At 42.4% G+C, this 24,221-nt stretch overlaps 1 protein-coding gene across 1 annotated transcript in view; it reads left to right on the top strand.

Moving 5' to 3' along the window:
• Window positions 1-11,422, top strand: part of LOC120993581 (gastrula zinc finger protein XlCGF17.1-like) — a 33,671-nt gene extending 22,249 nt beyond the window's left edge. Inside the window, exon 2 of the mRNA XM_040422055.1 lies at window positions 10,826-11,422. Coding sequence (XP_040277989.1) covers window positions 10,826-11,422 — 597 coding nt within the window. The remainder of the gene's footprint in view (window positions 1-10,825) is intronic.
• Window positions 11,423-24,221: the final 12,799 nt, after the last annotated feature.

Consider the following 24,221-nt stretch of genomic DNA (forward strand, 5'->3'; position numbering starts at 1 on the left):
TAAGGAGCCGTGCACGGACATCGCCGTCCTTTTCTAGATCGTGCAGGAGCTCTGTACTGACCTCCCAGCACTGCCGGAGTCGCATAGCATTATAGTGATTTATGATGCTATGTAACCCTTACAGTTCTGGGATGTATTGTATAACACTGACAGCATTATGTTAGTGAAACAAATAGTGTGTAGAGCAACTTTATGCTCGATAAAGACTCGGTGTTAGTCGAAACGTTGCTGCTTTTTATGCACCTTTTTGTACATGTTTTATGGACTAACTGCTAATAAAGGATCTTTGGACGAAAATGCTGCCATCAACTTTTATTTGAATAGCATTATGTTAGTGTCATCCAGTACACTCCAGACCTCTAAGGGTTACATAGCATCATAAATTAATATAATGCTTTGCGACCCGGTTAGTCCTACGCAGGCGAGGATGGCGGATCCCACCAACACAGCCGGTGCTTCTACATGTTCTAACAGGGTTTACCGATCTCTGGCTTCTTCTAACCTCATGGGGACCCAGTCCTATAAAACACACTAATAAATCTGCATGCCCAGTGCCTAGTTCTCTCATGTCTCCAGAAGGTCACTTCCACCAGCAGCTCAGCTCCACAGCACAGATTCAAACTTGCCAGACATCTGGAGATAAATGCAGGAACCCAAGCCACGTCTACCCTCTATGCGTGCCTAGGTTGTCTGGAACCCGGGGAGGGTCCTTTCTCTGCCCCCCATAATACTTTAAAAAAAATCGTACTCCCTCACAGTAGTATTGCCATCATTGTACAACCTTCACAGTAGTTTTGTACAGATGTGTGCCCCCTCACAGTAGTTATGTCCACATTGTGCCCCTTAAAGTACTTATCCCTTCATTGTGCCCCCTTCAAAGTAGCCATGCCCTCATTGTGCCCCTCTCAAACTAGTTATACCCCCTCTGTTCCCTTTTCACAGTAGTAAAGCCCTATCTGTGCCCCATCACAGTTGTAATGCCCTCTTTGTGCCCCCTTCACAGTAATAATCCCCACTGTGTCCCCTTAATAGTAATAATCCCTAGAGGTCCGTTTGTAAGCCCTCAGTTGTCACATAAACCAGAGTGTCAAGGAACTGTAAAGATTGTGTAGAGTCCACTCTCAAAAATTTAAGCTGCACATGTATGTCATTCAAAAAGTCATGGAATGCCTGCAAATTGACCTCTGTCCCCAAACATATCAGAAATATGTCATCGATATACCGCATCCAACCCCTCACATATTGGTAAAGGGCAGATGGCTATATATATGACTCTTCCACGTATGTAATGTAAATATTTGCATAAGTTGGGGCCATATTTGACCCCATTGTGGTCCCCCGACATTTGATATAAAACTCCTCCTCAAAGCGGAAATAATTACATGTCAACAACATTTTCAACAGGGAACACACAAACTCACACAACTCCGCTGGATAGTTAGTAGAACCCAATGACCATATTATCGCCTCCAGACCCCGTTCATATAAAGGCTAACCACGTCAAAGGACACTAGCCTGTATCCTTTATTGAATGTGATTTTTCTCAATTTATTAAGGAATTTGGTTGTATCTCTCACGTAAGACGCGGCCCCCGTCGCTGACGTTCTCAACAGTTTATCCAAAATGATAGCCACGGGAGCAAACACAGAGTCTGTCTCCACGACTATCGGGCGTCCAGGCGGGTTTAGCAAAATCTTGGGCAACGTGTACAGTATTTGTGTTACCGGATGTTGATGTATGAGAGAGGAATGCAATTTTCCCTCAATAAGATCATTAGCATAAGCATTATCAACCAAAATCTTAATCTTCCTTATAATCTCAAATTTTGGATCCATACTAATGGGTCTGTACACTTCCCTATCCTGCAACTAACTTCTAATCTCCCCAACATATTTATCCGTATCCATGATGACAATCACTCCTCCCTTATCAGCCGCTTTGATGGTTAATTCCTTACACCAGCTGACAGAGAGGAGGGCATCACTTTCTTCCCTGGTCAGATTGGAACACCGTTTATCTAACATCTGTTTCCTCAACTTCATGATATCCGATCTGACCAGGGAAATATATGTGTCCACTGCCCTACGACTAAGCGGAGGCTGAAAGTCACTTGCAAGATGTAGGCCCAAGTGTAAGCATACTGTGTTCTACATCCATAGTGCCTGCTGGACTGGACCTGTTCATCGGCTCTTGATCATTGAAGAACAGAAACATCCGAAGTCGATTTCCATAAAACGTTGTTCTAATACTGTACGGAGAAGGAGCTCTGTACAGTATTAGAATGTATTGGCTCAGATGAGACGAAGTTATTGCTTTGCAATGTCTAGAAAGACTTCGCGCAATAACCTTTATAAATTAATTTGTACTGTAAAAAAACATTTCCCGAACGGAACGGGTTCGGTTCCAAGTTGTAATTATTGTAATAATTATTGTTAAAATGATATACAGGAGATACCCAACACGAAGCGCAAGGAAATTCTAATTTGTTCCAAATGGAAGTTTTCCTAAACTTCGGACTCCATTCTGCTTTAGATGTTTTACCTTACTCAACACCATCACTATATATAAGAAGATGTATAACATATCAAATGTACAAAATAATTCTAATGCTAGGACATGTCTGAAATACATTTGTCTTGGCGGTTTGGTACATTTGGATAACATGAGAAAAGAGAACATCTGCATCAGAGGAGACATCCCTGCATGTAAGAGGTATATCGCCAAATGGAAAAGGATTTAGGAAAACTAGAAGAATGGTCAAAACTCTGGCAACTGAAATTTAATGTGGATAAGTGCAAGATAATGCACCTGGGGCGTAAAAACCCAAGGGCAGAATATAGAATATTTGACACAGTCCTGACCTCAGTATCTGAGGAAAGGGATTTAGGAGTAATTATTTCAGAAGACTTAAAGGTGTGAAGACAATGTAATAGAGCAGCACGAAATGCCAGCAGAATGCTTGGATGTATAGGGAGAGGTATAAGCAGTAGAAAGAGTGAAGTGCTTATGCCGCTGTACAGAACACTGGTGAGACCTCACTTGGAGTATTGTGCGCAGTACTGGAGGCCATATCTCCAGAAGGATATAGATACTCTAGAGAGAGTTCAGAGAAGAGCTACTAAACTAGTACATGGATAGCAAGATAAAACTTACCAGGAAAGGTTAAAGGACCTTAATATGTATAGCTTGGAAGAAAGAAGAGACAGAGGGGATATGATAGAAACTTTTAAATACATAAAGGGAATCAACTCGGTAAAGGAGGAGAGCATATTTAAAAGAAGAAAAACTACCACAAGAGGACACCGTTTTAAATTAGAGGGGCAAAGGTTTAAAAGTAATATAAGGAAGTATTACTTTACTGAGAGAGTAGTGGATGCATGGAATAGCCTTCCTGCAGAAGTGGTAGCTGCAAATACAGTGAAGGGGTTTAAGCATGCATGGGATAGGCATAAGGCCATCCTTCATATAAGATAGGGCCGGGGGCTATCCATAGTATTCAGTATATTGGGCAGACTAGATGGGCCAAATGGTTCTTATCTGCCGACACATTCTATGTTTCTATGTTTCTATATCGTACTGTTTGTAATGCTTATGGCTCATGCACATGACCGCGCCGTATTTTGCGGCTGGCAAATTGCAGATCTGCAAGACATGAATGCCGGCCATGTGCGTTCCGCAAATTTGTGAAACGGAAAAGGCAGCTCATGATAGAAATGCCTATTATTGTCTGCAAAATGGACAAGAATCGGACATGTTCTATTTTTTTGCGGGGTCATGGAACGGAGCAACGGATGAGGACCGCAAACTAAATGCTGTCCACATATTTTGCGGCCCGATTGAAGTGAATGGGTCCAAATATGAGCCGCAAACTATGCAGCCTGGTTGTGGACCCAAACAACGGTCGTGTGCAGGAACCTTTAGTTCAAATATACCGTTAACAGTAGGGCTGGGGTAGTGGCTGGATTGAGAATTTGGTAAGGTGGAGACACTATTTTAATTTTTACCACAGGCAGCAAAAAGCTAAAATCTGCCCCGGCCACAACTTTTGAACTGTATCTGCAGATCTGGGAGAGCAAAATCAGTATCTAAATGATGGGAGTAGTTGTCATTGTGATGCTAATGTTCAGGTGAGGATCTCTCACTATTGTTGTGTGGACAATCACACGTCTCTGTGAATGTGGTAGACGATACACAAGGCGCGGCCTCATCTACACATCCCGGTGCGGCAATGTTTTCATTTTGTTGGAACTTTTGTCTATTTGCATTTTTCTCATTGACAACAGTTTTTTTTTATATCTATCAGATGACATGCTCTTGTAAATACTTAAAGGGCTTCTGTCAGCCCACTAAACCGTTTTTGTTTTTTTTGCTTAATAATAACCCCTACACTGCGATTTATCCATACATAAGTAAAATAATAATTTTCGTTCAGTAGAATTTGCTAAAACCCTATTTTTATAATATGTAAATTACCTTGCTACCAGCAAGTAGGGCGGCTACTTGCTGGTAGCAGCCGCATCCTCCCATCGTTATGACGCCCCCTCCGCTTGTTGATTGACAGGGCCAGCGGACGGGATCTTTCTCCGCTGGCCCTGCCTGTTTTCATTCAATATCTGGCGCCTGCGCCGCGGCCGTACCTATCTTCAATCGGCGCAGGCGCACTGAGAGGCGGCCACTCACTCGGCCGCTTCATCCTCAATGCGCCTGCGCCGATGACGTCACATCTACACCCGGCGCAGGCGCATTGAGGATGAAGCGGCCGAGTGAGTGGCCGCCTCTCAGTGCGCCTGCGCCGATTGAAGATAGGTACGGCCGCGGCGCAGGCGCCAGATATTGAATGAAAACAGGCAGGGCCAGCGGAGAAAGATCCCGTCCGCTGGCCCTGTCAATCAACAGGCGGAGGGGGCGTCATTACGATGGGAGGATGCGGCTGCTACCAGCAAGTAGCCGCCCTACTTGCTGGTAGCAAGGTAATTTACATATTATAAAAATAGGGTTTTAGCAAATTCTACTGAACGAAAATTATTATTTTACTTATGTATGGATAAATCGCAGTGTAGGGGTTATTAGGGGTTATTATTGAGCAAAAAAAAAAAAACGGTTTAGTGGGCTGACAGAAGCCCTTTAAGGATATAGCCTAGTCTGATGATTAAACAACAAATTCCTACAGTTTTTCATCCACATATTACAGAGGAGCAACGGTTACATATCTGTGGAACTTTTCTATTTTGATTCCACTTAATTTGCAATAAATCTTCTATAGATTGGTATAAGCACCTGTGGTGACTGTATCCTTTGTTTTCAGTGTGGGTCTTATTCAGACGTCTCACAGTGAGACAACAGGGACGATGCCCTGCTGGGGTGTATCATACCATCTGAACTGTGAGTTAACACTAAACAATATTGTACTCTGCTTATATTAGCTGTGAATAATGTACTGATTTGGGTGTATGATTATTTCTTGCCCAACAGGATGCGGAACACACCTTTGGTCTCAAGGAGCTCTGACCTAGGCACCATAACCACATACGATAGTGTCTGTCCGTGATTGGCCTGGAATGGTGCTATAATGCATATGTATTGGCCTTAATACAGCCCCCTGTATCATTTATATGTAGAGCGACCATCTGATTTGTTTTTGTGACCTGGCTATATGCTAGTATTTATCCTGTTACATTTACACTGTATAGACTAACAGTATTGTATTTAACCTCCTGATGATCCCATAGCATTGTCTAGGGGGAAACGCATCGAGGTAAACCAGGTGTATGACTATCAGGTCAACCCTGACTATCTATGTTTTTTGTATTCGTCTGTACTTTTTGTCTTTCTTTCATCCAGCTATTGTTGTACCAATGGTACTCTATTATCCTCACCTCATACCTGGGGCACTCTAGAACAATCCCTGTAGTACCCCTTTAGGGATATTTGAGGGATAGCAGTCTAGGTACGTGGACAGGGGGCCTCCACCATCAGGAGCCTTCCCTGGGCTGAGGTTGTAGGATAGGGGTAGATATAGGGATAACTATTCCCGTACCCCTGGTTATTATTTAGAGCTGGATGAAATTTATCGGCCACATATCCTGTATGTATTTTTGCATTTTTTGTGTTGTGTATAGTAGATCCAATTGAGATCTTTTTAAGGTATATCATTAAATTCGTGATTTTAGTTTTTTTTTTTCTCTATGCTGGAACCTTTAAATCATCTATAGACAATCATAAAAAAAAGAAACACATGCAAAAATAAATAAAAGATCCCCTAGCCCTCCGCCAGCCCACTCAGAGAGAAATGAGGAGGGAAAAAAAAGAATTTGAAATATTTCCCCAACCATTTCCACCATAATTTTTTTTTAAATGACCCGATTCCCCATGATCTTCATAATACTGCAAAGTAAATTTACCACAATACTCTGAAGCCGAAAACCTGGTGAATCATAATTTATTTTTATTTTTTATTACCTATTTAAAAAGTCTTTAGGCCTAAAAGAATGCGAGCTTTTTTCTCTACTATACCACTACTACTCCCAATGATAGTATTAAAGGACTTATCTTGGTAAATATAATGATTAATATTGAGCGATTCAAAGTATCTAAAGTGGACTTCAATCCGAATTTCAGGAACATTCTGATTCGCCATGAAGCAGAATTTCCTTGTGCTTCATGGTAATGAGACTCAAATGTAATGAGTCCATTTTCATTGAAATGTTACATAGTTACATAGTTAATATGGTTGAAATAAGACATAAATCCATCAAGTTCAACCGTGGGATCTGTGGGGATGCAAATCCCAGAAGGAATTGAGACTCAGAGTTTTACACATTTTCATAAGTATTAATGTCATTTACTTTTAGGAATTTATCTAAATCGTTTTTAAACTGTTCACAGTCCCTGCTGTGACCGCGTCCTGAGGAAGTCTATTCCACAGATTCACAGTTCTTATAGTAAAGAAGCTTTGACGCTTCTGTAGACTGAGCTTTTTCTTCTCCAGTCGGAGGCAGTGCCCCCTTATCTTTTAAGGACATTTTATATACAACTGTTTTTTACCGTATTTGATGTATGGCCAATTTATATTTTGTATAGGTTAATCATGTCCCCCCTTAGTCGTCTCTTCTCCAGACTAAATAATTTTAATTCTTTTAGTCTTTCCTCATAACTAAGATCCTCCATGGCCTTTATCAGTTAAATCGCTCTCCTCTGTACTCTCTACAGCTCCAGGGCATCCTTTCTATCGACTGGTGCCCAGAACTGAACTACATATTCCAGATGAGGCCGCACCAGCGCTTTGTAAAATGGTAATTCCTGCCCCGCGAGTCCATGCCTCGTTTAATGCATGACAATATCCTGCTAGCCTTGAAGTAGCTGATTGACATTGAATGCTGTTATTTACTCTACCATCTACAAGGACACCCAAATCCTTCTCTATAAGTGACTCTCCCAGTGTTACATCCCCTAGGACATATGAAGCACAGAGATTATTACCAAGATGCAGAACTTTACATTTGTCCACATTGAACCTCATTTGCGAAGTTGATGCCCAATCACTCAGAGTGTTCAAGTCAGCTTGCAGTTTATGGACATCTTCCATAGACTGTACAGTACTACATAGCTTAGTGTCATCTGCAAAGATAGAAATGGTGCTATTAATCCCGTCCTGGATATCATTAAAAAATAAATAAATAATATTGGGCCCAGCACTGAACCTTAGGGTCACCACTTATAACCCGGGACCATTCTGAATAGGAATCAGTGACCACAGCTCTCTGGACACAGTCTTTCAGCCAGTTTTTAATCCAATTACAAACTATACTTTCCAAGCCTATAGACCTTACTTTACCTATTAAACGTCTATGATGGACAGTATCTAAAGCCTTTGCAAAATCCAGAAACACTACATACACAGCCTCCTTCTGGACCCGGAGCCTTGTTCCCATTTACCTTCTCTAACTTATCTTGGACAATATCTACAGTTAGCCAATTGAGTAAATTACTGGATGTACTAACAGACCCAGCACCAAATCATATCAGTTACAACTTAAAAGTAGCATCCTGACACCCTTAATAACAACAAATACTTATGTAAAGTTGTCACATAGGTATTTACCTCTGAGGCCCCATGCACACGACCGTGTCAGTTTTTCGGTCCGCAAACCACTGATCCACAAAACATTTATACCGTCCTTGTGCACAGTGTGGACATATTAACTTCAATACGTCCATGATCTGCATAAGACAGTGAGGAATAGGACCTTTCTTCATCTTTAAATAGAGACTTTCATATATGTGAATTATAGATGGAGATTCATGTGGTTATAGGTCTGGATGGAATGTATCTCATCAGGATGTAAAATGCTCATTGTTTACACTGATTCTCACATGAAAAGGTCTCGGAGTATCCCAGGAATCTCTTACAGATGCTAAATAGGAGTGTGAACAATAGGTCTCTACCCTGCAAATACAATGTGTAAATGAAGGACCTTCTCAGGAGGCCAGAAAATGCTAAACTGGTTGATGAGGAGAAGGCACCATTATTCTTCCATTGTGTATTGTAATGAGGGAAGCCAGATCTGATGATCCTAACTTTCACATATTATGGAGGTGGGACTGGGCATCTCCTGGGGGTAGAAGGAGGAGCAGATAGCTATAGCCACCAAAGGGGTATAAAAGACCCAAGCATGACTCAGAATGCTAGAATTCACCAAGGGAATTTACATGGATCACTGACTTGCTGAGGAGAAGACACTGACTGGAGATCAAGTCCTGAGTGTGTGAAGGGTCTATGTCTGGTAAGTATCATTGAACTGATTGTAAGGCCTCTTGCACACAAACATTTTTTTTTTCGTTTACGTTCTGTTTTTTGCGTTCCGTATGTTCATTTTAATGGATCCGCCCAAAACAAAAAAAAGAAACGGAAGGTACTCCGTATGCCTTCCGTTTCCGTATTTACATTTTTCCATTCCGTTAAAAGATAGAACATGTCCTATTATTGTCCGCATAACAGACATGGATAGTACTGTTCTATCAGGGGCCAGCTGTTCTGTTCCGCAAAAAACGGAATGCACACAGACGTCATCAGTATTTTTTGCGGACCGCAAAATACTGAAAAAGCCATACAGTTGTGTGCAAGAGGCCTAAGTGGAAGGAATTATAAGACATTGTAATCTGTGCTGTGTATAAGGACAATGTGTCTCTGTAATGTCTCCTGTGTATGTCTCCATGTAGATCTCCATATAACTCCCATCATAACTGGACACTGATTTTCCACCGTTTACAATACACATTTTCTACACTTCTTCTTGTATTTCATTTCTTGCCCTGAACCTTAGAATCAGACCCAGTAAGAGGGAGGAAATTCTTACATTGGGAATAACTCTTTCCTGGAGGTTCAGTGATGGCAGCAGTGACTGGTGATTGTCCGCACAGTAGTGTGTAAGTAATTGTACACGCAGTGTCCATACATGTGATAGTACATACCTGTAACTGTGCCGGGAACACGGACAATCACCGATCCTGACTGCCATCACTGGACCGCTCCAAAGCATCAATAATAGGAGGAAAGAAGATTACTGACAGGGGGAATATTTAATTGGTGTCTGATTTGTCAATACGTTATTTTCCCCGTAGACACTTTTATTTCCAGCACCTCTATAGATATCTGTACATAGTAATATAATAAAGGTCTCTATACAGAAAGCAGTCAGTACAGAATATAGTAAATATCACCCCAAAGTCATCTATTACACACAAGCTTAGAAGTGTCATAAAGCCGTCCAGAATGTCTTTTGAAGCTTTTTTGTGTCCTTATGACTTGAATGAATTCATTATTATGAAAATGAGCGACTGGAGGACAATCTTCTAGTTTGGAACTATATTAAAAGGAGGAGAAAAGTAAATTGTTAAAAGAGCCTGATGGTGATTATTATTACTATTATTATTAATTCATTTATTTTCCATCATATTCCTGGCACTAGACCTATCTGATACAAAATGTGTATAAAATGTCATAGAGAAACAATGCAAATCAGAAAACAGATTCTAGAGATTTAACCTTAAGAAATGTGTCAAAGCCTCACTTCTCCACCTGGGTCCATGTGCCAGTCTCTAGGGGCTGTTGGGATCCATGTACCAATCTGTAACTCCTCATCTCCCACAATTAATTAAATAAAATGATAGAGAATACTGACATATTACTTTATTATAATTGTATTACCAGATTCCTCTCATTTTTAATAATGGTAGTGTCATTGTGTTGTTCACTGTGACACGAGTTTCCATGTTTCCTCACATTGGTTGCTCTGGTGTACTGGCTGCGGTAAATGTTGTGTATAGGGATGAGCGAATAGACTTCAGATGAAACATCCGAAGTCGATTCGCATAATACGTTGTTCTAATACGGTACGGAGCATTGGCTCCGTTGAGCCAAAGTTATTGCTTTGCAAAGTCTCACGAAACTTCACGTAATAACTTCATAAATTCATTTGTGCTGTAAAAAACATTTCCTAAACTCGAGGAAAAAGAGAACCTTTTATCTTATAATATTTTTCTTTCTCCAGGTGAAGACCGGATAAAAGGCTCCCAAGGTCATCTTATTCTATCTCCTTCTTATCAAATAGTAGGTAATCAATCCCAAATTAGCACTAATAGAACTGGACACAATCTGAGTGAGATGTCTGCAAATTCTGAATATGGGAAAGATTTTGAAAATAATGCAAATCTTTCTGTGCACAATGAAATTCATAAAGATGAACCGTCATGTTCTGAAAGAGAAAAAACTTTTAATGTGATATCAAGTGTTGCTGAAAATAAGAGAAATCACACAGGAGAGAAGCCATATTCATGTTCAGAATGCGGGAAGTGTTTTAGTCGGAAATCACATCTTGTTAAACATGAGAAAACTCACACAGGGGAGAAGCCATTTTCATGTTCAGAATGCGGGAACTGTTTTAGTCAGAAATCACATCTTGTTGTACATGAGAAAACTCACACAGGGGAGAAGCCATTTTCATGTTCAGAATGCGGGAACTGTTTTAGTCGGAAATCACATCTTGTTAAACATCAGAAAACTCACACAGGAGAGAAGCCATTTTCATGTTTGGAATGTGGGAAGTGTTTTAAGAGTCAAGATTATCTTAAGATACACCTAAGAACTCATACTGGGGAGCAGCCATATTCATGTTCAGAATGTGGGAAATGTTTTAGTTATAAAACAATTCTTGTGCAACATCAGAGAATTCACACAGGAGAGAAGGGATTTTCATGTCCCGAATGTGAAAAGTGTTTTAGTCAGAAATCACATCTTATTCGACATCAGAAAACTCACACAGGAGAGAAGCCATTTTCATGCACTGAATGTGGAAAGTGTTTTAGTGAGAAATCAAGTTTTGTGAGACACCTGAAAATTCACACAGGAGAGAAGCCTATTTAATATACAAAATGTGGGAAATTCTTTGGCTGTAAATTAAAGGGGTTGTCTGGGCTTTTATCCCCTTCACTTATTATAATGTAACTGTACGTCATAATAAGAAGCTAAAAACTGAAAAAACTGAAGCTCATAAACATCCAATTTATGAAAAAATACTTCATTATTGCATATTAAATAATGTTTATAGTACCATTAAAAAATGAGGGTGGGGAACAGGAAAAACACCATCCCGGCATAATACAGACCACTAAATCCAAGTAAAGTGCATACAGTCAGAAAATTCATCAGTTGTATTATATGATAATGGATTTTAAAGGTGAGCCCACAAAAATAAATGACATGAAAAAACAGCAAATGGCAATACAGCCAGAGACTGCAAAAGTCCTCATGAAAGACACCCTGTCGTGTAAACACATGGTGGCTAGAGAATATGCCATCTAAATCACAATAAAGCCATCTAAATATGCCATCTAAATCACAGACTAAGGCCCCTTTCACACGGTTGCTAGTTGACGATCGGGATGGGGACCCGATCATTATTATTTCCCCTTATAACATGGTTATAAGGGAAAATAATAGCATTCTGAATACAGAATGCATAGTACAATAAGGCTGGAGGGGTTAAAAAAATTAAAAATAAATTTAACTCACCTTAATCCACTTGTTCGCGCAGCCGGCATCTCTTCTGTCTTCATCTGTGAGCAATAGGACCTTTGATGACGTCACTACGCTCATCACATGATTCATCACCATGGTGATGGATCATGTGATGGGCCATGTGATGAATGCAGTGACATCATCAAAGGTCCTTTTGCTCACAGATGAAGACAGAAGAGATGCCGGCTGCACGAACAAGTGGATTAAGGTGAGTTAAATATATATATTTTTTTTTTTAACCCCTCCAGCCTTATTGTACTATGCATTCTGTATTCAGAATGCTATTATATTCCCTTATAACATTGTTATAAGGGGAATTAATACAATCTACACTACAACTAACCCAAACCTGAACTTCTGTGAAGAAGTTTGGGTCTGGGTACCACAGTCGGTTTTTTATCACACGCATGCAAAACACATTGCACCCGCGCGATAAAAACTGAACATCGGAACGCAATCGCAGTCAAAACTGACTGTAATTGCGTACCTACTCGCGCGGGTTTGCCGCAATGCCCCGGCACGCATCCGTACCTAATCCGGACACGCTCGTCTGCAAGGGGCCTAATACTCTACACAGTACGTAAATGCAAGAGACTCACCTAAAAATAATAGGATTTGAGTGCCGGGATGGCGTTACCCCGACGCACGTTTCAGCGTGCCTTCGTCCGTTCAAATTTGCTGTTTTTCATGTCATTTATTTTATCATATAATGCAACTGATGGTCTGTATTATGCCGGGATGGTGTTTTTTCTGTTCCCCACCCTTCTTTTTTAATGGTACTATATACATTATTAAATATGTAATAATAAAGTATTTTTTCATAAATTGGATGTTTATGAGCTTCAGTTTTTTCCATTTTTTGTTTCTTATTTGGTGATCTCATCCAAGTCACATGTATATTTGGTAGTCCCTATATGTAGCCGCAACACTTTAGTGGTCACCGTCTTGGCAGGGACACCCATGGTCGAATTTGTTTTTTAATGCTGTAGGTCATTATGCCTGAGGGGATGTGTCTGACCTGACAGGTAGTAGAGATTGCGTTGCGTCCGTAATTTAACCCGTCAGGTGCCGCAATCAACGCAGATCTAGTGCTCAAGACCAAAAAAAATATCAAGGAGCTCCTAACCTGAATAATTTAGGAGCCCAATGAAATATTTAGTTCCCAAATTTAAAATACATATAATTATGGTATAATAAAAAAAATACGTCTTACCTTGTGTAGTTGCCCATATGTCGCTCCTTTTTGATTTGTTCTTCTAACCCCATCAATCTTGAGGCTCACTGTACTTCATTGCACCCCCTCACTGTTCCTCCACCCTTTCTCACCCACATGGCTACTGTAGTGTTCCAAAAAAATAAATAAAAATAGGGGTTGCTCAGGAGCATGAGGCTTCCTAGGCTACAGCCCACACAGTTTAAAGGGTTGTGCACCAATTTCAATGACCTCACAGACATACAGATTCACGTTGGTCATCATGCTTCCTTGATCCCTAGGTGCTGGGCCTTGGCTCATTCGCTTCCAGGCTTTCGCTGCTTGTCTTGTGTTTCTCCATAAAACTTTTATCTTGATACCACTGCAGCCAATCACTGGCCACAGTGGAGATCTGCTCCCTTTGCCTCACATAATGCTAGGGAAGCGGTGATCAGTTATTGGCTGTAACGGCGTCAAACAGGACGTTTTTATGAAGGGAAGCTGGTGAGCAAACTGTTATGACCGGTGTCACACAAAGGGAGGGAAATGGGAAGGCCCTGTCCAAGGGAGAGGGAAAGGTGGTGACCCCTGACTCACCTTGCGGTTGTCACCTGACTGCCCTGACGTCCCTAGACGGGTTCCTCACCCGTACGCCGATTACGTGCCTAAACCCTGGCTTTCCCTAAGATGAGCCCTATGTAGTGATCAGGGCGGTGGGATCACTAGTCCGCACCACTGACACTAAGAGGAAAACACCAAGGAGAGGACAGACAATACAGACAAACATATAATCCCAGGTGGGCGACAACCGCAGACCACAAAGGTCCAACAGGGATCCGGAGGGTAACACTCTGGAACAACAACCAGGGATCTCAGCTACTCAGCTCCAGTGGGTCAGTATAGAAGTCCAGGCAGGAAGCTCTTGACACCCTCGTGACACAAACGAACCGGGACCCGGCACTGGGGATCAGGTAAGTATGATCACCAACAAAAGGTCCTGCCGGTATCAGAAATTAGGGTATACAAACCGTTTAAAGAGTTAATTTCCAGTTGTTTGACGTCTGAGTTCTCCTCATCGTCCCGTAAATCTGGCGCCTGCGCCGTCTGGTTTACTATTCGGCGCAGGCGCAGGGAGTGAAGGACGCGCTCCTGCTGCCGGCTTCCTCACTGCCGTGATGCCGGGAGCACTGTGACATATTCGGCAGGGAGATATAAGGCATACTGTTATGTACTGCTGACATTAGCACATCGCTACATAACGTTATTTCTCATGACATCATCTCTTTAAGAGAGTCGCCACTGCAACCAGTGACCACATCAGCAGGCGTCACGTGTGGACGGGACCAGCATGACAGTGGGACGGGGACATAGCATTTTATTTTTTTTTACATTTAGAAAAAATATAATATAGCAGATAAAAAAATAGATAGAAATATAATACTTCAGGAGCTTTACTCTTAAGGGTACTTTCACACTAGCGTTAAAGTTTTCCGGTATTGAGTTCCATATCTATTTCGTCCTAATGCATTCTGAATGGAAAGCAATCCGTTTAGGATGCACCGGATGTCTTCAGTTCAGTCCCTCTTACGGTACCCAGCAAGCTGTAGTATTTTCTCCGGCCGAAAATCCCGGAAGATTTGCCTGAATGAATGAATGAATTTCCATTGAAATGTATTAATACCGGATCCGGTACCAGGTGTTCCGGTAAAACTGAAAAAATAAATAACGGATCCTGTATTTCAATGCATTTATCAGACAGATCCGGATCCTGCCGGAATCCAACAACGCTAGTGTGAAACTAGCCTTATTCTCAACACCACTGCTTGCCTGTCAGTGAATGAAAACCTTTGCTCCCAGAGGGAGGAAAGATTGCCCATACTCTAGAGCTGCTCGCTGTGTAACTGTGGCTGGACATGGACATTTAGTCTGTAAATGTCACCTTGAAGGTTTCCATTCACTTCCAGCCAGCAGAGGTGTGGGAAAGGTTGGAGACCTCCTCTGAACTAGCCTATGCTTAACCCCTTATAGGCTGCTTTAGTGCCATTATCCCTCTTTTTAGCTTCACCACATGTCTTTGGAGCCGAAAGCAGCACCTAACCATCTGCCCATCACCCCAGATGTCAGTAAGGCTACTTTCACACTGGCGTTTTGGCTTTCCGTTTGTGAGATCCGTTCAGAGCTCTCACCAGCGGTCCAAAATGGATCAGTTTTGCCCTAATGCATTCTGAATGGAAAAGGATCCGCTCAGAATGCCTCAGTTTGCCTCCGTTCCGTCTCCATTCCGCTTTGGAGGCGGACACCAAAACGCTGCTTGACGAAATGTAAGTCAATGAAGACGGAGCCGTTTTCTCGTACACAATCTGGCACAATAGAAAACGTATCCGTTCCCTGTTGACTTTCAACGGTGTTCAAGAAGGATCCGTCTTGGCTATAGAAGACATAATAGAACCGGATGCATGCGGTTGTTTTATCAGAACGGAAGTGTTTTTGCAGATCCATGACAGATCCGCAAAAAACGCTAGTGTGAAAGTAGCCTAAGGATCCGTGCACGGACATCGCCGTCCTTTTCTAGATCGTGTAGGAGCTCTGTACTGACCGCCCAGCACTGCCGGGGTCGTATTGCATTATAGTGATTTATGATGCTATGTAACCCTTACAGTTCTGGGATGTATTGTATAACACTGACAGCATTATGTTAGTGAAACAAATAGTGTGTAGAGCAACTTTATGCTCGATAAAGACTCGGTGTTAGTCGAAACGTTGCTGCTTTTTATGCACCTTTTTGTACATGTTTTATGGACTAACTGCTAATAAAGGATCTTTGGACGAAAATGCTGCCATCAACTTCTATTTGAATAGCATTATGTTAGTGTTATCCAGTACACTCCAGACCTCTAAGGGTTACATAGCATCATAAATTAATATAATGCTTTGCGACCCGGTTAGTGCTACGCAGGCGAGGGTGGCGGATCCCACCGACATACTGTGGTGTGAAACCAACACAGCCGGAGCTTCTACATGTTCTAACAGGGTTTACCGATCTCTGGCTTCTTCTATTCTCATGGGGACCCAGTCCTAAATAACACACTGATAAATCTGCATTCCCAGTGCCTAGTTCTCTCAGCCGTGGACTGTGCCGGAGCTGTGTGCTTCCCTAGCCGACATGTCTCCAGAACGTTACTTCCACCAGCAGCTCAGCTCCACAGCAGAGTTTCAAACTTGCCAGACAGCTGGAGATAAACGCAGGAACCCAAGCCACGTCTATCCTCTATGCGTACCTAGGTTGTCTGGAACCCGGGGAGGGTCCTTTCTCTGCCCCCCCAATCCTTAAAAAAAATCGTACTCCCTCACAGTAGTATTGCCATCATTGTACAACCTTCACAGTAGTTTTGTACAGATGTGTGCCCCCTCACAGTAGTTATGTCTACATTGTGCCCCCTTAAAGTACTTATCCCTTCATTGTGCCCCCCTTCAAAGTAGCTATGCCCTCATTGTGCCCCTCTCAAACTAGTTATACCCCCTCTGTTCCCTTTTCACAGTAGTAAAGCCCTATCTGTGCCCATTTCACAGTAGTAAAGCCCTATCTGTGCCCCTTTCACAGTTGTAATGCTCTCTTTGTGCCCCCTTCATAGTAATAATCCCCACTGTCCCCTTAATAGTAATAATCCCTAGAGTTCCGTTTGTAAGCCCTCAGTTGTCACATAAACCCAAGTGTCAAGGAACTGTAAAGACTGTGTAGAGTCCACTATCGTAAATTTAAGCTGCACATGTATGTCATTCAAAAAGTCATGGAATGCCTGCAACTTGACCTCTGTCCCCAACCATATCAGGAATATGTCATCGATATACCGCATCCAACCCCTCACATATTGGTAAATGGCGGATGGCTATATATATATGACTCTTCCACGTATGTCATGTAAATATTTGCATAAGTTGGGGCCATATTTGACCCCATTGCTGTCCCCCGACATTTGATATAAAACTCCTCCTTAAAGCGGAAATAATTACATGTCAACAAAATTTCCAACAGGGAACACACAAACTCACACAACTCCGCTGGATAGTTAGTAGATCCCAATGCCCATTGTATCGCCTCCAGACCCCGTTCATGTTCAATGCTGGTATACAGGCTAACCACGTCAAAGGACACTAGCCTGTATCCTTCACTGAATGTGATGTCTCTCAATTTATTAAGGAAATTGTTGGTGTCTCTCACGTAAGACGCGGCCCCCGTCGCTGACGTTCTCAACAGTTTATGCAAAATGATAGCCACGGGAGCAAACACAGAGTCTGTCTCCACGACTATCGGGCGTCCTGGCGGGTGTAGAAAAATCTTAGGCAAAGTGTACAGTATTGGTGTTACCGGATGTTGATGTTTGAGAAAGGAATGCAGTTTTCAATCAATAAGATCATTAGCATAAGCATTATCAACCAAAATCTTAATCTTCCTTATAATCTAAAATTTTGGATCCATACTAATGGGTCTGTACACTTCCCTATCCTGCAACTGACTTCTAATCTCCGCAACATATTTATCCGTATCCATGATGGCAATCACTCCTTCCTTATCAGCCCCTTTGATGGTTAATTCCTTACACCAGCTGACAGAGACGAGGGCATCACTTTCTTGCCTGGTCAGATTGGAACCCGTTTATCTAACATCTGTTTCCTCAACTTCATGATATCCTATCTGACCAGGGAAATATATGTGTCCACTGCCCTACGACTAAGCGGAGGCTGAAAGTCACTTGCAAGATGTAGGCCCAACCGCCTAAGTGTAAGCATACTGTGTTCTACATCCATAGTGCCTGCTGGACTGGTCCTGTTCATCGGCTCTTGATCATTGAAGAACAGAAACATCCGAAGTCGATTTGCATAAAACTTTGTTCTAATACTGTACGGAGAAGGAGCTCTGTACAGTGTTAGAATGTATTGGCTCAGATGAGCCTAAGTTATTGCTTTGCAAAGTCTAGCAAGACTTCGCGCAATAACCTTTATAAATTAATTTGTACTGTAAAAAAACATTTCCCAAACTCGGGTTCGGTTCCAAGTTGTAATTATTGTAATTATTATTGTTAAAATTATATACAGGAGATGCCCAACACGAAGCGCAAGGAAATTCAAATTTGTTCCAAATGGAAGTTTTCCTAAACTTCGGACTGAATTCTGCTTTAGATGTTTTACCTTACTCAACACCATCACTATATATAAGAAGATGTATAACATATCAAATGTACGAAATAATTCTAATGCTAGGACATGTCATACATTTGTCTTGGTTTGGTACAAATGGATAACATGAGAAAAGAGAACATCTGCATCAGAGGAGACATCACTGCAGGTAAGAGGTATATCGTACTGTTGGTAATGCTTACGGCTCATGCATACGACCGCGCCGTACTTTGCGGTCGGCAAATTGCAGATCTGCAAGATATGGATGCCGGCCATGTGCGTTCCACATATTTGCAGAACGGAAAAGGCGGCTCATGATAGAAATGCCTATTATTGTCTGCAAAATGGACAAGAATCGGACATGTTCTATTTTTTTGCGGGGTCATGGAACAGAGCAACGGATGAGGACAGTAAACGAAATGCTGTCCACATATTTTGCGGCCCCATTGAAGTGAATGGGTCCAAATCTGAGCCACAAACTATGCAGCCTGGATGTAGACCCAAACAACGGTCGTGTGCAGGAACCCTTAGTTCAAATATACCGTTAACAGTAGGGCCGGGGTAGGGGCTGGATTGAGAATTTGGTAAGGTGGAGACACTATTTTAATTTTTACCACAGGCAGCAAAAAGCTAAAATCTGCCCCGGCCACAACTTTTGAACTGTATCTGCAGATCTGGGAGAGCAAAATCAGTATCTAAATGATGGGAGTAGTTGTCATTGTGATGCTAATGTCCAGATGAGGATCTCTCGCTATTGTTGTGTGGACAATCACACGTCTCTGTGAATGTGGTAGACGATACACAAGGCGCGGCCTCTTCTACACATCCCGGTGCGGCAATGTTTTCATTTTGTTGGAACTTTTATCTATTTGCATTTTTCTCATTGACAACAGGTTTTTTATATCTATCAGATGACACGCTCTTGTAAATACTTAAGGATATAGCCTAGTTTGATGATTAAACAACAAATTCCTACAGTTTTTCTTCTACATATTACAGAGGAGCAACGGTTACACTTAATTTGCAATAAATCTTCTATAGACAATCATAAAAAAAAGAAACACATGCAAAAATAAATAAAAGATCCCCTAGCCCTCCGCCAGCCCACTCAGAGAGAAATGAGGAGGGAAAAAAAAAAATTGAAATATTTCCCCAACCATTTCAACCTTAATTTTTTTTAAAATGACCCGATTCCCCATGATCTTCATAGTACTGCAAAGTAACTTTACCACAATACTCTGAACCCGAAAACCTGGTGAATCATTTTTTTTTATTACCCTTTTGAAAATTCTTTAGGCCTTAAAGAATGCAAGCTTTTTTCTCTATTATACCACTACTTCTCCCAATGATAGTATTAAAGGACTTATCCTGGTAAATATAATGATTAATATTGAGCGATTCAAAGTATCTAAAGTGGACTTCTGATTCGCCATGAAGCAGAATTTCCTTGTGCTTCATGGTAATGAGACTCAAATGTAATGAGTCCATTTTCATTGAAATGTTACATAGTTACATAGTTAATATGGTTGATGTGGTCCCAGCAAGTGAGCAGAATTAACTGATGTGCAGGCAAAGATCATAGAACTAAGAACGACAGGCCTGTCTAAGAATTGCTTCAGCCCGACTAGGACCTCCGGTGTTCTGAGAAAAAACCTTACCTTGAAAGAAAACCTTACCCCACGTGACTTCCGGGGGTGTGTCGGGGGGTGTGCGCCTCCGCGCTTGCGCAGTACAACGGGCGACCAGGAACTTAGTGAACTCATGATACAGTGCGCGCCGATTCCTGGGTGCGCGCGAGAATACCGCGCGTGCACCCAGCCGCGCATGTGCCGTCAGGGTTAAGGAGATTTCACAGTCTTTCGACATGCAAAACATCTCCTTACCCTGACACTGCGCACGCGCGGATTTTCCACACTGCATAGCGCTTACAGGGAGTGCAGAATTATTAGGCAAGTTGTATTTTTGAGGATTAATTTTATTATTGAACAACAACCATGTTCTCAATGAACCCAAAAAACTCATTAATATCAAAGCTGAATATTTTTGGAAGTAGTTTTTAGTTTGTTTTTAGTTTTAGCTATTTTAGGGGGATATCTGTGTGTGCAGGTGACTATTACTGTGCATAATTATTAGGCAACTTAACAAAAAACAAATATATACCCATTTCAATTATTTATTTTTACCAGTGAAACCAATATAACATCTCAACATTCACAAATATACATTTCTGACATTCAAAAACAAAACAAAAACTAATCAGTGACCAATATTGCCACCTTTCTTTGCAAGGACACTCAAAAGCCTGCCATCCATGGATTCTGTCAGTGTTTTGATCTGTTCACCATCAACATTGCGTGCAGCAGCAACCACAGCCTCCCAGACACTGTTCAGAGAGGTGTACTGTTTTCCCTCCTTGTAAATCTCACATTTGATGATGGACCACAGGTTCTCAATGGGGTTCAGATCAGGTGAACAAGGAGGCCATGTCATTAGATTTTCTTCTTTTATACCCTTTCTTGCCAGCTACGCTGCGGAGTACTTGGACGCGTGTGATGGAGCATTGTCCTGCATGAAAATCATGTTTTTCTTGAAGGATGCAGACTTCTTCCTGTACCACTGCTTGAAGAAGGTGTCTTCCAGAAACTGGCAGTAGGACTGGGAGTTGAGCTTGACTCCATCCTCAACCCGAAAAGGCCCCACAAGCTCATCTTTGATGATACCAGCCCAAACCAGTACTCCACCTCCACCTTGCTGGCGTCTGAGTCGGACTGGAGCTCTCTGCCCTTTACCAATCCAGCCACGGGCCCATCCATCTGGCCCATCAAGACTCACTCTCATTTCATCAGTCCATAAAACCTTAGAAAAATCAGTCTTGAGATATTTCTTGGCCCAGTCTTGACGTTTCAGCTTGTGTGTCTTGTTCAGTGGTGGTCGTCTTTCAGCCTTTCTTACCTTGGCCATGTCTCTGAGTATTGCACACCTTGTGCTTTTGGACACTCCAGTGATGTTGCAGCTCTGAAATATGGCCAAACTGGTGGCAAGTGGCATCTTGGCAGCTGCACGCTTGACTTTTGTCAGTTCATGGGCAGTTATTTTGCGCCTTGGTTTTTCCACACGCTTCTTGCGACCCTGTTGACTATTTTGAATGAAACGCTTGATTGTTCGATGATCACGCTTCAGAAGCTTTGCAATTTTAAGAGTGCTGCATCCCTCTGCAAGATATCTCACTATTTTTGACTTTTCTGAGCCTGTCAAGTCCTTCTTTCGACCAATTTTGCCAAAGGAAAGGAAGTTGCCTACTAATTATGCACACCTAATATAGGGTGTTGATGTCATTAGACCACACCCCTTCTCATTACAGAGATGCACATCACCTAATATGCTTAATTGGTAGTAGGCTTTCGAGCCTATACAGCTTGGAGTAAGACAACATGCATAAAGAGGATGATGTGGTCAAAATACTCATTTGCCTAATAATTCTGCACTCCCTGTATTAGATTATATTAATTGCTGGCTTCTAGCAGGGGGCGTGGTTGCAGAATATTGGGGGACAATGATTAAAACAGGTGGAGTGTGCAGCATTTTGGGGGACAGGGGGCAATGATTAAAACAGGTGGGGTGTGCAGCATTTTGGGGGACAATGCTTCAAAGGGGGATGCAGCATATTTGGGGGGCATTGTGTACTCCACCAGGTGTGTGCAGCATATTGGGGGGGGGGGGGCATTTCTCCATCCAGGCGGTGTGCGCAGCATATTGGGGGGCATTTCTCCATCGAGGCGGTGTGCGCAGCATATTGGGGGGCATTTCTCTATCCAGGCGGTGTGCGCTGCATATTGGGGCGCATTTCTCCATCCAGGCGGTGTATGCAGCATTTTGGGGGGCATTTCTCTATCCAGGTGGTGTGTGCAGCATATTGGGGGGGCATTTCTCCTTCCAGGTGGTGTGTGTAGCATATTGGGGGGCATTTCTCTATCCAGGTGGTGTGTGCAGCATATTGGGGGGCATTTCTCCATCCAGGCGGTGTGTGCAGCATATTGGGGGGCATTTCTCCATCCAGGCGGTGTGTGCAGCATATTGGGGGGCATTTCTCCATCCAGGCGGTGTGTGCAGCATATTGGGGGGCATTTCTCCATCCAGGCGGTGTGTGCAGCATATTGGGGGGCATTTCTCCATCCAGGCGGTGTGTGCAGCATATTGGGGGGCATTTCTCCATCCAGGCGGTGTGTGCAGCAGATTGGAGGGGGGGAGGGGGCATTTCTCCATCCAGATGGTGTATGCAGCATTTTGGGGGGCATTTCTCTATCCAGGTGGTGTGTGCAGCATATTGGGGGGGCATTTCTCCTTCCAGGCGGTGTGTGTAGCATATTGGAGGGGGGGGGGCATTTCTCCATCCAGGCGGTGTATGCAGCATTTTGGGGGGCATTTCTCTATCCAGGTGGTGTGTGCAGCATATTGGGGGGGCATTTCTCCTTCCAGGCGGTGTGTGTAGCATATTGGGGGGCATTTCTCTATCCAGGTGGTGTGTGCAGCATATTGGGGGGCATTTCTCCATCCAGGCGGTGTGTGCAGCATATTGGGGGGCATTTCTCCATCCAGGCGGTGTGTGCAGCATATTGGGGGGGGGCATTTCTCCATCCAGGCGGTGTGTGCAGCATATTGGGGGGCATTTCTCCATCCAGGCGGTGTGTGCAGCATATTGGGGGGCATTTCTCCATCCAGGCGGTGTGTGCAGCATATTGGGGGGCATTTCTCCATCCAGGCGGTGTGTGCAGCATATTGGGGGGCATTTCTCCATCCAGGCGGTGTGTGCAGCATATTGGGGGGCATTTCTCCATCCAGGCGGTGTATGCAGCATATTGGGGGGCATTTATCTATCCAGGCGGTGTATGCAGCATATTGAGGGGCATTTCTCCATCCAGGCGGTGTGTGCAGCATATTGGGGGGCATTTCTCCTTCCAGGCGGTGTGTGCAGCATATTGGGGGACATTTCTCCATCCAGGCGGTGTGCGCTGCATATTGGGGGGCAATGATTAATACAGGTGGGGTGTGCAGCATATTGGGGCATTGTTTAACCCATATGGAAGAGAAATATATTTTGAATATATTTAGTAAATAAATTTATATGTATGACATATGTACAATATAATTTAAGATATTTAAAAAATGTAAATGAAAATATATTTTACAAAGTTATATAATTGAATATATATTTTTAAAATATATTTTTTATATTTTTTAAAATGTAAAAAAATACAATTTGTTTGGGGGGGGGGGGGGGCAGGCGCTATGATCAGGTGTTTTTCAGTAAAAAAATTATACCGGCAAAAAAGCCCTTTAATCTGGTTTCAATACGAGAAAGTGAGTTTTCTTTGTTTTTTTTTAACTTTAAATTTCATATTTTTGCTTCTTTACCTACATTATAGAATATCAGCGATAACCAAATCATCTTTATCAAATGCGTTTATTAATAAAACAATTTACAAAAATGTCAAGTTGTCTACAAAATACTTAGTTTTTTCAAAAATAATCAGTTGACAATTCATATGAATAATCAGTAATTTTTGTACCAATGAATTGGGTTCGTGGACCAATATGAGCGCTATTCATGCTTTTTGGTTAGGCCCATGTTGAGGAGAAGGCCCAAGAGCTCTGCATCTTGCAAGTGACTTTCAGCCTCCGCTTAGTCGTAGGGCAGTGGACACATATATTTCCCTGGTCAGATCGGATATCATGAAGTTGAGGAAACAGATGTTAGATAAACGAGTTCCAATCTGACCA

This window comes from Bufo bufo, chromosome 3, assembly GCF_905171765.1.
Source record: "Bufo bufo chromosome 3, aBufBuf1.1, whole genome shotgun sequence".
NCBI classification, from domain to species: Eukaryota; Metazoa; Chordata; class Amphibia; order Anura; family Bufonidae; genus Bufo; species Bufo bufo.